This window comes from Neodiprion pinetum, chromosome 6 (assembly GCF_021155775.2).
Source record: "Neodiprion pinetum isolate iyNeoPine1 chromosome 6, iyNeoPine1.2, whole genome shotgun sequence".
Taxonomy (NCBI): domain Eukaryota; kingdom Metazoa; phylum Arthropoda; class Insecta; order Hymenoptera; family Diprionidae; genus Neodiprion; species Neodiprion pinetum.
This window is the reverse complement of record NC_060237.1, coordinates 28,275,926-28,292,285: the sequence shown is the minus strand read 5'-3', so window position 1 is coordinate 28,292,285 and position 16,360 is coordinate 28,275,926. Positions and strand designations below refer to the sequence as shown.

The window sequence follows — 16,360 nt, the reverse complement described above, 5'->3', positions numbered from 1 at the left end:
ATGTATATGCCTATATGACGAAAGAAAGAGTTTCCTGCATATTGTATGCAAAATATATTCCCGTGTACGTTTCAATGATTATCATTATCGTGATGATGGTGATGACGGTGATGCGTTATCGCAATTACATACTTTTCGAAGAAAAAATTTATGCAATTATAATTTAAATACAAAGAGATTGTGAACGAGGAAAATTGACGAGTAAGTCTAGCATCAAATTCATAATTATATTATCATTTTCTATTTCTTTCGCTCTACTATCACTGTGATTATCATCATTATTACTATTATTATTATTACATTTATCATTGATTGCTCCATAAATGCTAAAAATAAATTCACGCGTCATTTCTAGAAAGAGGGAAAAATAAACAAGGTGTTCGAAGGCGGAGGAAGAAAGGAAAAAATTCTCAGCACGATAATAATTGAATAAAATAATATATGTTACAATTACTGCAGTCACATCGATTGCGCAAGGTAATAAATATGATAGTTATGTACTATTGGATACATCTGCATGTATTAAAATCGAAAAAACACATCGGTGTTTGCACATATTCACTACAGATTATTTTTCAACAATTTTTTTATGTTTATCTACTCAACTATGAAGCGGTAGTAGTAGTAGTAGTAGTAGTAGTAGTAGTAGTAGTAGTAGTAGTACTAGTAGTAGTAATAATAATAACAATAATATGATAAGTGATCCGAAAAGTTGTTTCATTGCGGAAAAACAGCTAAAAGCCAATTGTATTTACACTCACAAGTACATATCATTGTAATATATTACATAAATGTATACACATATATTTGTGTGTAAAAAAACTGTTGAACGTAAGAAAGAAAGAAAGAAAAATCAACTAGGTTTAAATAAATGATTTTTAAAAAAATTTTTCAACTAAAATATCATTAGAAAAGTAACAATATGAAGAAAGAAGTTAATAGAAAGAAGACGGCACGATTAAATCACATCACGCAAGGTATAAGTTTAGCAATGAATATATGTTTTTATACATATATATGAATTATAAAAAACGCTACGTTCCTCAATGACACTAAATATGCTGATATATTTAGGTGATAACAATTGTTATTAGTTCGCAAAGATGCGTAGGTTGTTGTTATTCTACCTAATCCTACACAGGTGGGGTGAATCCTGAAACACTATAATATGCACATATGTATCACGTATACATACATTATATAAAACCCACTAAGCGTCAGACTAATCGATTATTTTAGAAAAAAGTAAAAAAAAACCATTGCCGCTTGCGAAAGCATTCTCCTATCCACGCGATTTTCGTATCTATGTAGTGTTTTTGCTTTCTACCTTTCTTTCATTTTATTTTTATTTTTTTCCCATTTTTTGTCTTTCCTTTCTTTCCTTTCTTTCAATCTTCATTTTCTGCTTTTCCTTTCCTTCGCAGTCCCTTCTCGTCCGCCCCGCAATTTAATTATGGTGCGCACGTCTGTCTCTAAACATCGATTATAACCTATAATAATATAAGTATGTGTGTATAAATACATATATTATAAATGTATTTAATAATGATAATTTGAAAACGCTAACTAGAATACAACATAGATCGTCGTTAAGCGATACGGGAATAAAACATCTAGCTTGTGAAAAAATTTTTACTGGTCTCAATCGAATTAATTTACGCCATATTACAGTATGGAAATAATATTACGATATAAACCAGAGATTTATAAATTATTCACTTTGTGCTAATTTTCACCGATTATCTGCGAACCAGTTCCAAGATCCTAATAGCCAATCTTTGTGTCTCTATTTTTTTTATTTAATTATTTTTATTTTTTGTTTATTGCAAACGCCCCTCTCCCTTTCATTCTCTCGTTTTACTTATTCCCACATATGTCGGTTCACACATCGCCCAAAATCACTGCACTATTATAATATATAATTAGGCATTGTATTACGCGCAGTGATTAATTAAAAATAAAATTCTCAACGATGATACATTCATAGGACGTGTAGAAAAATCTTCTTATATACATAAATGTATGCGATATTTATATTATATTATATACGTGCCTCGTTATACCTAGAATATATTTCAACGTTTGGGGATCTGAGAAGGAAGAACAGAAAATGGAAATTGTCATCAAAGAAAGAGGGAAACAAATAAGTGTAGGAAGTAGAAGCCAAGAGAGGTGAATTATAGAAAACTGCATGATGTACTACACCACAAGAATATCAATAATAATGTCAATAATAATAATAATAATAATAATAATCAATAGACACACTCGTCGTTGGTGATATCATTGTTATAGAATCAAATGGTAATTATTTTTTCCTTTTTCCACTTCTTTTTATACGTTAACTAGAATTAAATACAAAATTTCATATATTACATGTATGTATGTATGCATATTAAAAATTACAAAAGAATCTATCGATATAAGAATTATTATATTTATGTATGTGTTATAATCATGTATGATCCGTGTCACGTTATACGTGTGATTTGTGTTATACATGTACGTAACTATTTATCGATTCACGTATATTTATATAGATTATATCTATGGTAAATATCAAATCGCTTCGTAAGTAGTACATCGGTTCGAACAATTAAATATACACGTATATGTATACATATGTATGAAGAATAGGAAATAATGAAAAATGATACAGAGTAAAAAAAAAAAAAAACAAAAAACAAAAGTATAACAATCGGAGTTTAGTACGCGATTAGTTAGATTTCTATATTTTAATTTGCATTTATTTCTGCACTACTTTAATTCAATTAGATTACCTTCCTTTCTAACTCCAGCTCTTTCTCCCACTTGCTCTTTGTCTCTCTGTCTTACTTACTTATTTATTTATTTTTTTTGTTTTTTTCGTTTTCTTTTATTTATGAAATTTTTTTTTTGGTTTCGATTTTATTTTTCTTTCTAGTTAATAGATTTTCTAACAAACAGGTATAGGAACCAGGGCGTATAATATAATTGAACGGAAAAAACGAAACAAAAAGTAACACAATATACATATATATATATGTATGTATGTATGTATGTATGTATACATATATAAATATATATTTCATTAAAATAATAATAATAATAATACAATGAAATGAATTTTCAATTTCTATGTGAACGTTTGTTTGGGCTTGACTAGTTCTCTCCCTCTCTCTCTCTCTCTTTCTTTTTTTTCCCTTTTCCTCTCATATCCCGTTTGTTTCCCCTTCTTATTATTTCACTTTTGTCCCTCGATTAGGGTACTCTCTGGTCATTCCGTTTGTGTTCATTGATGCATTTATCGATATTTTGAAAAAAAATTTCAAATCGTCTAGCAATTCACTCAATATTCATCCGATAGACCGTCATGTGCAACTGTTCAATTTGGCGGGGGGATGATGAACGTTACATCAGTTCCAACCCCTTTATTTTCACCTTTGATTTTATCAAACTTTTTCCCCGTCAATTGACATAACTCCACGGTACAAGCAATTCAAGCATACGACGTTCCTCACCAGCTTTAATTGTATCCAATAACCACGCAAAAACATGCGGGAGAATAAAGGGATGAAGGAAAAAAAAAAACGAAAAAAAAAAATTAGAAAAATACGAATTTTCGTGTACGTGCCTCTACAACATAAAACTTCCTCAAATTCTTCATTCACGCATTTTCCCTAATTATTCTTAACCCTTAATCAATAATCTTTTATTACTAAATACCTATGCGTGTATAATGTAATAAAGGTATGTATACCGTAGATACGCGCAGGCTCGCAAGCTCCCCGTTATTTTGGTTTTTTTTTTTTTTTTCATTTTTCTTAAATTTTCCTTATTTATTATTATTTTTCCATTACTATATTGTTTTGTGGCGTCGTAAATTGTGGTTATATCATTGCACTACTCCCAGCTACCTTTAAAAATCTTACATCTTAGCTATGCATATGCACATACGCGTATTATATTTTTTGCACACAGTGTTTTCGATTTGTGTTTTTTCTCTCGTCATTCTGCACATATCGTATCGGTATTATACATATGTATAGCCTTTATTCGTCACCCTACATATCCGCCTTTAAATTATCCTATCGACATTATTATTACTATTATTATTCGTCTCTTAATTTATTCATACGCTTATTCATTAAGTTTTTGCTGTCTGTGTTGTTGGTTCGTTTTCCCCTTACTCTGTCTCACTTTCCAACTTTCTCATGCATCTCGCATCCCCCTCTGCCCGTATTTATTCTCTTATTTTGTTATTTATGTATTTATTCATTCGTTTAATTATTTATTCGCTTGTTTATTTTTTTTCTTTTTTTTTTTTTTATTAATTTACCGATCTACTTTATTTCAATACAATTAGACTAAAAACAGCACTTGTTCATATACTAAATCTCGACATAATGCTGAAATATTTCACCATCGTCATCATCGTTATTACTACTAAGACGACTACTGTATTACTACATTTATTATTACTACTAGTACTACTATTACTATCGTCATCATCATTATCATTATTACAATTATTATTATTATCATTATTGTTGGTATTATTATTATTATTATTATTATTATTATTATTATTATTATTATTATTATTATTATTATTATTATTATTATTATTATTATTATTATTATTATTATTATTATTATTATTATTATTATTATTATTATTATTATTATTATTATTATTATTATTATTATTATTATTATTATTAGCCGTTATATTTTTGCAAGATGTTGAAGAAGATCAGAGGGAGGTGAAGAAATAGATAGGGAGAAAGAGAAAACATGGAGTACAATTTCTACAAATACACCCAGAAAAAAAAAGAGAGAGAGAGAGAGAAAGAAAGCGAGGTTTAATTATTATTACATCTGCAGTGCGCGATTGATCCACGCGTACATTAATTTCGAACTATACAAATTTTCACCAATCGAACGACGATTAAGCCGCAGTTGTCTCTTCGAAGACTAAGTATCAAATTTATCTAATTCACCCTCCCTCTCTCTCCCTCTCTCTCTCTGTCTTGTTCTCCTAATCGCAACTTCGTTCCCGACACGCTCTCTTTGGTATATCTCGAGATCTCTATATACCTATAAATATTAGTGTTTTTTTTTTTTTTTTTTGTTTTTTTTAATATTACAAAACAACAACAACAACAGCAGCAGCAACAATAACAATCATAATAGTAGTAGCAGTGATAATAATAATAATAATAATAATAATAATAATAATAATAATAATAATAATAATAATAATAATAATAATAATAATAATAATAATAATAATAATAATAATAATAATAATAATACTAGTAGCAATAGTGCAGTAACAAATTGATATACGACGAAAGTCAACCGTGAATCGTCGCACAAATCGTTCTCAATATCGAAAGTCAAAGAAAAGGAAGAGAAAAGAAAGGAGAAAAGGAAAAAAAAAAAAAAGAAACAAAAACGTGAAAGGAAAAATAATAACTGATCCGATCACGCGAGTAGAAAATTGATTCAATACGCACGAGACGATCCGAAAGTAACAACGTGTCGCTTCATTTTTTCTCTTCTTGTCATTCGTTCTCGCAATTGTGAAATAAACGAGTGAAAAAATTTTGAAATAGAAAGAAACGAAACGATTCAAAACCCGCGTCGGCGATATTGTTTCCATACACAGCTGCCACTGGCTTGCTGATGATTCCGCTGCCGAAGTTACGCGGAGAAGGCGATTAATCAAACGCTCTCGTGTGCAGCACGAGACGAATGTAATTATTTTATTTATCGTATATCATGGATCGCGACGTACGTCCATATTCACGTTACCGTCCAACGGCGTTATACGGATTACATACACGATGATGATCAACAGTCACCTGAGAAATCTCAATCGGCGCAATTAATTATTACTAGTAAAATGCGTCTTCGATAAAATTCATTCGCTGACTGAATTGTGCGAACTCCGCTTGTTGACGTACTGATATTTATATTATAGGTACGTTTAATTTTTATCTACAAATTTTAATTAGAAAAAAATATATATATAATATATGTATAATAATTTCCATCCTCTACAAGGGTAATGTTTACGATATAATATTAATAATAATATTAATAATAATAATAATATTAATAATAATAATAATAATAATCACGAGCTAAGCTGATCAACAACAAAGGATATTCGTGTAATAATAATAATAATAATAATAAGAATAATAAAAAGAAGAATAATAATAGTAATAATAATAGGGTGCTATGCAGAAAATATTTTTTTGTGGTTTTTTTGTTTTTCGCAATTTTTTCTTTAGACTAAATAGTATGTATGTGTTGTATCGTGTACAATAGACATAGTTAATTTAATTTAATTTAATTATAGTAAGTAAAAAATATTATTATTAAATATAAAAAAATAAAAATCATTTATAATAATATACTTCTCGAAATATATTATAATTATATTCATATATATATTATTTATAATAGATATAAGTATAGGTGTAAGGTATAGTTTTCTCGTTTAAAAGAGTGTGCATCATCATCATCATCATCGTCATCATCGTCATCATCATCATCATCATCATCATCATCATCATCATCATCATCATCATCGTCGTCGTCGTCATCATTATTGTTATCATTATTATTACCATTATTACAGCTGTAGGAGTTATATGTATATGTATACGTATAGGTACGTGCGTAGGCAGGTATAAAGGATTCGATTAGAGGACGAAGATCAGGGCTTGAGGATGGGATTGAAGTTGAAGTATATCGAGCACCTACACTTTGGTTAAACGATTATAATAATTGCCGATATCTATAACACACGTTACAACTACTATTCTATAATATACAAAAACTTTCTAACATTCCTCCCCCCCCCCTCCCCTTCTCCCTCTTTTTCCATCCCTTCGTCGACATCCTTTTTCCTCTATCCTTCTCTACTACATGCTGTACGAAAATTCTCCTATAATCTGTGACATTTGCCCCACCCTCATGCGCTCTCTCTCTCTCTCTCCTCTTTCCCTCGGTCTCGCGATATTTAAACAAAGAACGAACAAACAGGATACAAAAACTAGAAATCAGGACATGGATTTTTTTTTCTATTCTTTTTAGACAAGAATTTTAGAACAACGGTATAAAACGCTTTTTCAACACTCGAAAATACAAAATCTATTGTAAATGTCTACCACGTTACTTTTATTTTTTTTCCTCTTTGCGTGTTTTACAATCATTATCGTCATCGTCGTTATTATTATTATCATTACCGTTATTTCTTTATTTTGTCTTTTTTTTTTTTTAATCTTCTTTTTTTTAAATATTTTTTGTTTCGTTTTCTCTCGTGCAATTAGTATCTATAATTCAATTATACTTTTAAGATTGGTTTATATATTAAATATAATCATCGATATTATTATATATTAGTATTTATATCCATTATTATTATTATCGGTATTATAATTACCATATTATGGTTTATCACACATATTAGAAAGGAGGTGAAATCACATCTAATATACTATTATTATTGGTAATATTGTTAATTTCCTTCCCATGAATTTAATAATTATTTTTACATGCATGCTGTGTTGAACATACGTACCCATATATATATACATATATCTTGTAAATTGTACTATAATACATATATCTATTTTTTGCCTCTTTTTCTTTCAAAACACGCAAAGTAGGCTCAGAGGGTTGAAGATTCCGATGTGATACGGGCAGAATTTTTTTTTTTTTTTTACCTTCCCTTTTTGTCTGAGGAGGTAAGGAGCTAAACGATAATTAGTCGATCAAGTGCAGTATTGCACATGTTGCGAAACCAACGGAACCAGTTTCGAACCAGAAAATTAACGAATCAATTTATGAAACAACAATCAAGGCAGGGAAATTTATCTCAAGTGAAAAGAAGAAGAAGAAAAAATGTTCAAAGTATCGAGAGAAAAGGTAAAAACGGTTAGAGACTGCAGACGTAGAGCTAGTATTGCGTGTAAATCGACTAGTGCGGCTAAATACAAACTCGTCATTTATCTAGTGATAATAAATTGTATCTAATTTTGAAAAATAATACCGCTCTATCGGATATTGGAAATACCTATGATTAAATTTACATACGATACGGATGTACCTACACACATACTGAACTAGAACACGCTATATACATATATGATATATATAAAGATACAAAAAAGTTTAGAGTAACGTCGCGGAGAAAAGTTATAATACATGAAGAAGCTATACACACACAACCATCTTTTTAGCATAACTAGATTAGATGATGATAATACTAATAATAATAATAATAATAATAATAATAATAACAATAACAACGACAACAACAACAACAACAACAACAACAACAACAACGAAAACAACAAAAACAACAATAATGATAATAATGATAACAGTTTTCACTCCTCTGTTTATCAATTAATTTAGTTCATGTACAATTAATTGCGTATATCAATTTTTCTGGTGTGTGTCTCGTTTTTTTTTTTTTTTAGGTTTATAGAAAATGCCGCGCACGCCATGTTTTTCTTATCACTCTCTGTGAAACTGAAATACCATATAATGAATGTCGCCTTAAGTGCACACGTGTTTGATAAATGTGTATGATGATATATTATATGTATATATATACACATATATATATATATATATATATATATATATATATATATATATATATATGTGTGTGCGTCGTTTGAAAATTATAAAAATTTAACTAGAAAATGTTCTGCGTGACGCAAGTCAGTTGTTCGGTTTTTTTAAACATCCTTTATGTTCCTTTCATTCTCTCTTCGATATACTGTGTGTGTGCGTGTGTGTGTGTGTATATTTAATGAATAGAACGCACTACTGTATGTGGTTAAATGTATTCGTGAATTTGTACATACACGCACATGTAGATAGATATAAAATGTTACAATGCATCGTTAGAAGATAAAAGTTTTGACTATTTTTTTCCAATTTTAGAGGTACATCGATACCTAATCTTCACATTTACAATTGTTCAATTTTATTAAACTGACTGTGTGTGTATGTGTGTGAGAGAGAGAGAGAGAGGATTCACGCCTATGTATCATTTATACGTGTATATCTCTATAGGATGTGTTTTATATAAATTTTCATACGAACGCGCTCCAGCCGTTCCTGCATTTAACGTAAGGTTTAGCAAGACTGTTTGATAAACCGCGAATTTTGATATAATAATATTTTACGAATATGCAACGCATACGTAATTTTCACGTCAAGCTTGCGTTAAAATTGCACTAACTATATACGTTCTGTTTAAAAGTTTACCAAATTCAATTCATTTAGAATATATGTATATTTACACATTGTTTTCTTCTTTTGTTTTATTTTATTTAACCGTTTATACTTTTTTTTTTTCTTCCACCTTCTCAACCATTTCCCTCCACCTCCTTTACTCGCTTCCGTCGGAAATTTTATATGTAATAATAACGTCGGAACTCGGTAAACGTGGTGATAGAAAAATTTTATCCTATGAATATCACTTAATAAAATGAAATCCTCTGCCGATTGCTTTCGGTGACTTGCTCGTTAAGTATTAGTGTTATTGTTATTGATTATTCATTTTCAATATCGATCGTAACAATTGTACCGTATGTAGCAACAAAAAAAAAAAAAAAACCTTCCGTTTCGTACCCGTGATGAAGAATGTAGCCAATTACGACTTGTCAGGTAAATAACAAATCTGAATTTATACTTTCGCACGAAAATTAAAGTAGAAATACGTCGGCGTCGAATGGCGAATGACAAGGGTCGAATGTTTCTACGAAGGGCATTAAAGGTGAGTAATTTACATGTTACAGTTTAATTATACGCGTATTTACATAAAATGGACCAAAAAAATAAATATTTTTACGCTGAAAGATAATCCGTCTTCTCGTTTTTTCTCGCGTATTTCGTGTTATACGATTAATGTAACTATGCATAGATACAGATATTTTATGTATGTATGTATGTACGTATGCACACTTGCATATTACGTGAATTTCAATCGCGGAGAGTCGGGGTGATGGATACAGACTAATCGTAAGATTACAGGATATAACAGCGTACAATAATATTTGGTAACTCGCGTAAATATGCAGAGTGAATTGGTTTGTAATATTATCATTCTTACTATTATATCGTCGTTAGCATTATCTTTATTGTTAAATTATTTATTTTATTAATAATTTGAACTACGCTTGCGTTATTTGATTATGTATACACCGAGAGAAAAGTTTGGTTGGTAATTCGCTTCCGTTGGTTTTTTTTTTTTTTTTATTTTACTTTTATTTTGCCGTTTTTTTTTTTTTTTTTTTTTTTTGCATTTTCCTTTGTACAAGTTGTAATTTTTCATTAACTAATTTTCTTTCGCTTTCTATTATATTTAGTATATATATATGTATATATATATAATATACGTAATAATGAGATAGAATTGAGAAATTGTTCTATTATATGTTGTCAATTGCATATGTATACGTGGACTGTACACGTCTACAAAAAGGTACGGCAATGAGATTGGGGGGGGGGGGGGGGGTTGAAAAGACAGTGGGAGGGAAAATTGAAAAAATTTCAATACAATCACAGGCATTTTCGCGAACGCGTTTTTTACAGGTCGAGCTTTTAATTTACCTATTCAACCAAACAACACCGACATATACCTACCAAATTCTGCGAATCGCAAAGTTATTTTGAAACTGCAGACGAATAGAAAGTCGAGCTTCGCGTTACGTATGTTTCGTCACGTTAAAAGCATCGGCAGAAGATCGATTATCGCATAACGACGCGATATTTATTTCCCGACTATGGTTTCCTCGTCCTCGTCAAAAACTCGTATTATCGCATAATTGTACAATTTACATAAAAGAAACACGATAATCTGAAAAATTTTCGCCTATTATCTGTATGTGTACATATTTTTATTTATTTATATTTCATATTTACTTTTGTCTGTATTATTTATTTATTTATTTATTTTTTTTCTTTTTCACCAACCCATCATCACCTCGTCATTTTTGTCCTATTATAAAACATACATCGACTAACTTGTCTCCGATGAACAGTATTTTACCTATAAACATCTTGCAACTCCGTTTCGCACAGAGATATATGTCAAGTCATTTGTAACGCTGCTCATCTTCGACAGCCGTCGTGGTTATTTGGCGTTCATTACGCAACGGGGAGCAAAGATTTTTTATTTATATTATTTTCTTTTTAATAAAGTCTCATTCATTTTTTTTTTTTCTTTTTTTTTTTACTAATATATATTATCGTGCAACGATATTGGTAATATACATATGCATGAAATTTGTCTAGTTATTTAGTATCTTTCTTTTCTTTTTCCTTAATTAATTTATTCAACGGTAAATATCGTCAGTCGATACGGTTTTTACCACTCTCGGATTGTTATTATTATTATTATTATTATTATTTTTTTATCTCGCTCTGTCTCAGTTCAGTCAATTTAATTTTCGCCACTTCTTTCAACATTTTTTATTCGGCTCGTTATCTTCGTCGTTATTCATCCCTGTCTAAATTTCAGCTACATTTCCTCGCTTATTCAACGCCTAGTTCTCAGTTTTTTTTTCTCTCTGTCCATCTCTCTCTCTCTCTCTCTCTCTCTCTCTCGCTCTCTCTTTCTCTCATCCGTGCATTCCATCCGCATTCTTTCTAACTTTCATTGCTCGCTGTCCGTTTTCGCGTTTCACGGCTTCTGCCTGTATCTCGAAATTCCATCACACGTGTAAACATATACATGTGTATATTATACAATATCCATGAATTTCAAAGAGCAGCGAAGTCGAGTTACCGCGAATGATGAGACGACGACGATGCGTCATCTATGCCTAGTGAGAAATATACTCCGATTTCATTTTTCTATTTTCCTTTTTACAAAGAGAGAGAGAGTATTCTCAATGTTCGTACAATTATAACGTGGATAACGATTTTTTCATTTTTTTTTTTTCTTTCATTTATTTTTTTTTTCAACTTTTTTCAAACATCACCGTAACGTTACACGTCACTGCGAGAAAAAAAAGAAACAATATGTGCAATGTGTGGTATAATGGCTGAAATTGCAGGGTTAAAGCGAACGAGCGAAAAGTTACGACGCGATATTAGCATGTAATGATAGTCTGCTTTCGATCTTTCTTTAGATAACTTGTCGTTATTATCGTTATAATATTGCATTATTATAAATTTCGCTCAAACTATTCTTTTTATTTTCCCCTTGTTTCTCGTCACTATGCCTAATTTAAATATTTTACGCCACCTGCTGCATAATCGGACGAGTTTTTGTAACAACTCTGATCACCACTCGCGCATTTTCCGCAAGTATCCCTAACCATAATTATAGAAAAAAAATAAAATAAAAAAATAAAACAATATAATAATAATAATAATAATAATAATAATAATAATAATAATAATAATAGTAATAGTAATAATAATAATAGTGATAATATGTAGAATAGTAGATACAGGTATGTTCTCGTCATCCTCCCCCGTCTACAGAACGCTAGCTGCCCCTCGATTAAAAACGAAAAAAAAAAAAAAAAGAAAACTTCCTGGTTAACAGCCAGCAGTCAACGTCAGTTAATAATAATCAATCAATCATTATTGTATAAGAAGACATACACCACACACATGGCTTTGTATTATTACACGATATATCGTAGGGTATGGTTTATTTGCCATCGAAATATAAAACAAGTTGCATGTATATATATATCGAGCGACAAGAACCCCGGCGAAGGTTACCATTTTTACCTGTCAATATTCCAGGTGTATATGTATAGCTGCTGCGCTAAACCTTCAAATCAACCAACGACGCGGCCTCGTCCGTTTTTCTTTCTCCTCCGTCTTTTCTCTGTCATCACTCACCTCCGTACAATTTTCCTACTACATTTTGTAATATTCGTCAGGTATGCGATAATTAACTACCGGAAGAAGAATTGGAAGAAGACAAGCTCGGAAAAATATCGGCGTGTGTCGACAACCGTTTCTTCTCTACGGTTTAAATTTCCGTCTTCTCAATTCGATTCGACGAGCCTCTGACGATCGACGTCGACGGATGAGCTGTCCGTAGCGGTGCGAATATTCTTCCTTCATTTTCTTTTCTCTCTTCTCCTTCCCTTTCACAACAATCCCGCAGTACGGGTGTAACTGGTGAATTGGCCGTGGTGGTCGTCGTATAATATTTATTGCGGTTGCGGTTGTTTCAATTCCCCCTTCTTTTGGTTTTGATAAGGTAATGCATGTGTACGTGTGTATGCGTGTGTGTGTACATGGTGTTTTGTAGTTTTAATTAGCTAGTGCCGCGAGATTATTAGCCGCGGGGCGACTATTCTTAACGTAGTTGGGGTTAACACCAGCGGAACGGTACCGCTCGTGGTCTGTCGGCACCCTCCTTGACCAACGGCTTGTGGAACTCCCGTCCTGGACGAGAGTGAATCGTTGCCCAACAGTGCTCGCAGTAATACTGAAAAAAAAAACAACGCAACGATCCGCCTTAATTTCACGTTAAAAAACAAAGTACGATATTCATATTCTGCCTGATGGAGAACTTTCAACGAGTATATTTTTATCACACGCATGCATCGACGAGATTTTAATGGAAAATTGAGAATAATGTTTCTTTCGAGTGATTTCAGAGAAATCGATATTAATAAAACAGCATTTCGTGCTAACCTGGAGACACGTTACGTTGGCGCAAAAGAACGGAGCGAATTTTCCTCCGCATCGCTGACCCTGACACTCGTCGCACATCTGATCATCCAGAACGTACGGCTTGACTTCAACCTGAGCAAACGGCGGACAAAAATCAATTTTTAATCCCCCAATTCCATTCGTATGTACGAATACCGAGGGATTATTCACTTCAATACATCAATAATCAATTACGTACAATAATCAATTTGCAGCAATTTGGAATCATTTAAAATTGTACAAAGTTGTCTGAAATTAATCAGTATTGGCATTAGAAGAGAATGGGAAACACTGTTAGAAAATTTAATACGTCAAATCTGTGGATAATATTTGATATGGTAATCGAAAATTATGAGAGATTAATCGAAATCGACGAGTTACAGCGATTGGCTAATCAATTAATCGTACAACCCCAGAGATTTTCAAGTAATTTAACATATCTTCATGTCATTTCGTACGATTTCACAAGACTTAAACCCCCCAATTTCACCAAGTATCATGTAATTTGAAATATTTGATCAGCCCTAGAAATAAATCGTTCTTTCTATAAGTACAATTGGGAGGAAAAAGAAATTGGTACGCGTCTACGACTAATAGATGAGTCGCACAGTTCTATAAATTACACCCGAGTACGATACGAGTGAATAGTCCCTCGATAAATCCTACATCAAATAAAAGTATCGTATTTCGTTACTTCAATTTTTACTTTCAGATCAACAAATTGAAGAACACCAAAGGATAGAAATATGGAAAAATTCAGCAAATATAAATATCACAATATCGAGACTTTACAATTCTCATAAATCTTGGTAAATTTTGTATTTCCAACGATTCTATACTTCGGTTTCACACTTCCCTAAATTTCAACTTTTCCTGCGTTTCAACTTTGTGATTTTAAAAAATTCTTCACCAACAACCCTTCTATTTTCCAATCCCCCCCCCCCCCCCCCCCCCTCACATAATTGAGGAAGGACGACCCACCCTCTTGTCGATATCGCCGTGCTGCAGCTGGACGAATCGCGCTGATATTGCTGCGATGTAGCTCTGTTGGTTGCTGAAGGCGACCCTCCCGGCACCCTTCGGGTACTTGAGCTCGGGATCGGTGTCGATTCCCGCGTAGCAAACGCCCCCGTAAAGCCGGTCCATGATCATCGCGAGTTCGACAGCTTTGAGGGGCCGCGGCACGCCTCCGACGAAGACGGTCTTCCTGGGGTCGAGAGGCATCGAGGCGTCCAAAACGAAGTCCGCGTCGCTCAAACGCCAAGGCCGTATCTGAACCGGCTTGTCCTTGATCGTTGGTGAGCTTACGCAAAGGTAGAGCTTGTCGTCGTCCTGGATACACGCGTCGATCAGCTGCTGCACGGACGATTCGTCCTGCGGAAGAGACGTGGTAATGAATGAAAGATAAGTTTGAAACGTACGACAACAAAAAAAAAAAAAAACAAACAAACAAAAAACAAAAAGAGTAACAAACTATATTAGTTATACGATATATTTTGAGACAACGATTCGGCAAGATAGAATTTTCTTATCGTAAAATCAATTCGATTGTTTAAAAACGATAAGTTACATGCATATAAAAATTATATACCTGAAAGAGCAGAAAGGCGTAACCCTTGGGAGGAAAATACGACTTGCTTTCCGCCTTGTGTGGCCAGTCAACGACAAGCGGTCCGAAACGACGGAAGCTGGCTGTGATTTCATCTGTCGAACATACGAGGAACAAAAAAATCAGTTATTCTCATTAGATTTCATATAAATATGTATTGTACGTAAAAAAAAATAATTGCAAATTCAAGTATAACAATACCGTACATATATAATATTGGTAAATTAGTATAAAGAAATTAGCAATAATCAAAATTTTCCATCAAAAATAGAAATTTAAAAAAAAAAAAAAAAATACAAGAATTTCCGTGCAATTGGTGGCAAAAATTTCACATATAAACTTATGATGCTGCAGTTTGAAGAAATGAGAAAACTAAACGCTTCGCGTTTAATCAGAAATTTCCAAATTCAATGGAATTTACTTTTACCGCAATGTAAAACTTGGCTGTATTTATATAAAGAATTAATTTCATCGCCACGGTTATATTATCCGCAGTGACACATAAAACTTTGTACCCGCGCATTGTCGTGCAAAATACACACACGGATCGATTACTGCTTCTTACAAGTTCGCGTTACACAAACATTTTTCCTCTTCCTCATCGCCTTATCGCCGCACGAGCCGGGCTAATCGCATTCCGAGTCGTTCGCTTTATCGCCTATGCGTTACATATACACGACAAAATAACTTTATACACAGGCGTCTACTTACACACAAGCCGCAGACATCGTATGTTTATCCGTTTATCAGCTGTTACACGCGTGTATTACAACAACAACAACAACAACAACAACAAACGTCAACAAATTATCAAGGATAATCTTGGAATTCTCAATCATTTCTAATGAAGTAAAATAAAAAAATAAAAAAAAAATTACGTATGTACGTAAAATGATAGATAAAAGTGAAATGATACGAAGAGTGAAGAAGGAAACAAGATGGATGTGTGGATAATAAAGGCGTCCGGGTCATCGACCCGATTTCCAACGACTTGCGATGAAATTTACAATTTACAAAGTATCAAAGTATGACGTGAGGTTGTAGCGA

The 16,360-nt window shown here is 32.3% G+C and overlaps 1 protein-coding gene across 6 annotated transcripts in view; it reads right to left on the bottom strand.

Moving 5' to 3' along the window:
- Positions 1-3,770: 3,770 nt before the first annotated feature.
- orb2 overlaps positions 3,771-16,360 on the bottom strand; it is a 133,433-nt gene continuing 120,843 nt past the window's right edge. For all 6 annotated transcript variants that reach the window (XM_069136910.1, XM_069136913.1, XM_069136914.1 and 3 more), the window contains 4 exons: positions 15,296-15,408; positions 14,686-15,078; positions 13,687-13,797; positions 3,771-13,477 (listed from right to left, as the gene is read on the bottom strand). In XM_069136910.1, coding sequence (XP_068993011.1) covers positions 13,361-13,477; positions 13,687-13,797; positions 14,686-15,078; positions 15,296-15,408 — 734 coding nt within the window. In that variant the 3' untranslated portion in view covers positions 3,771-13,360. The remainder of the gene's footprint in view (positions 13,478-13,686; positions 13,798-14,685; positions 15,079-15,295; positions 15,409-16,360) is intronic.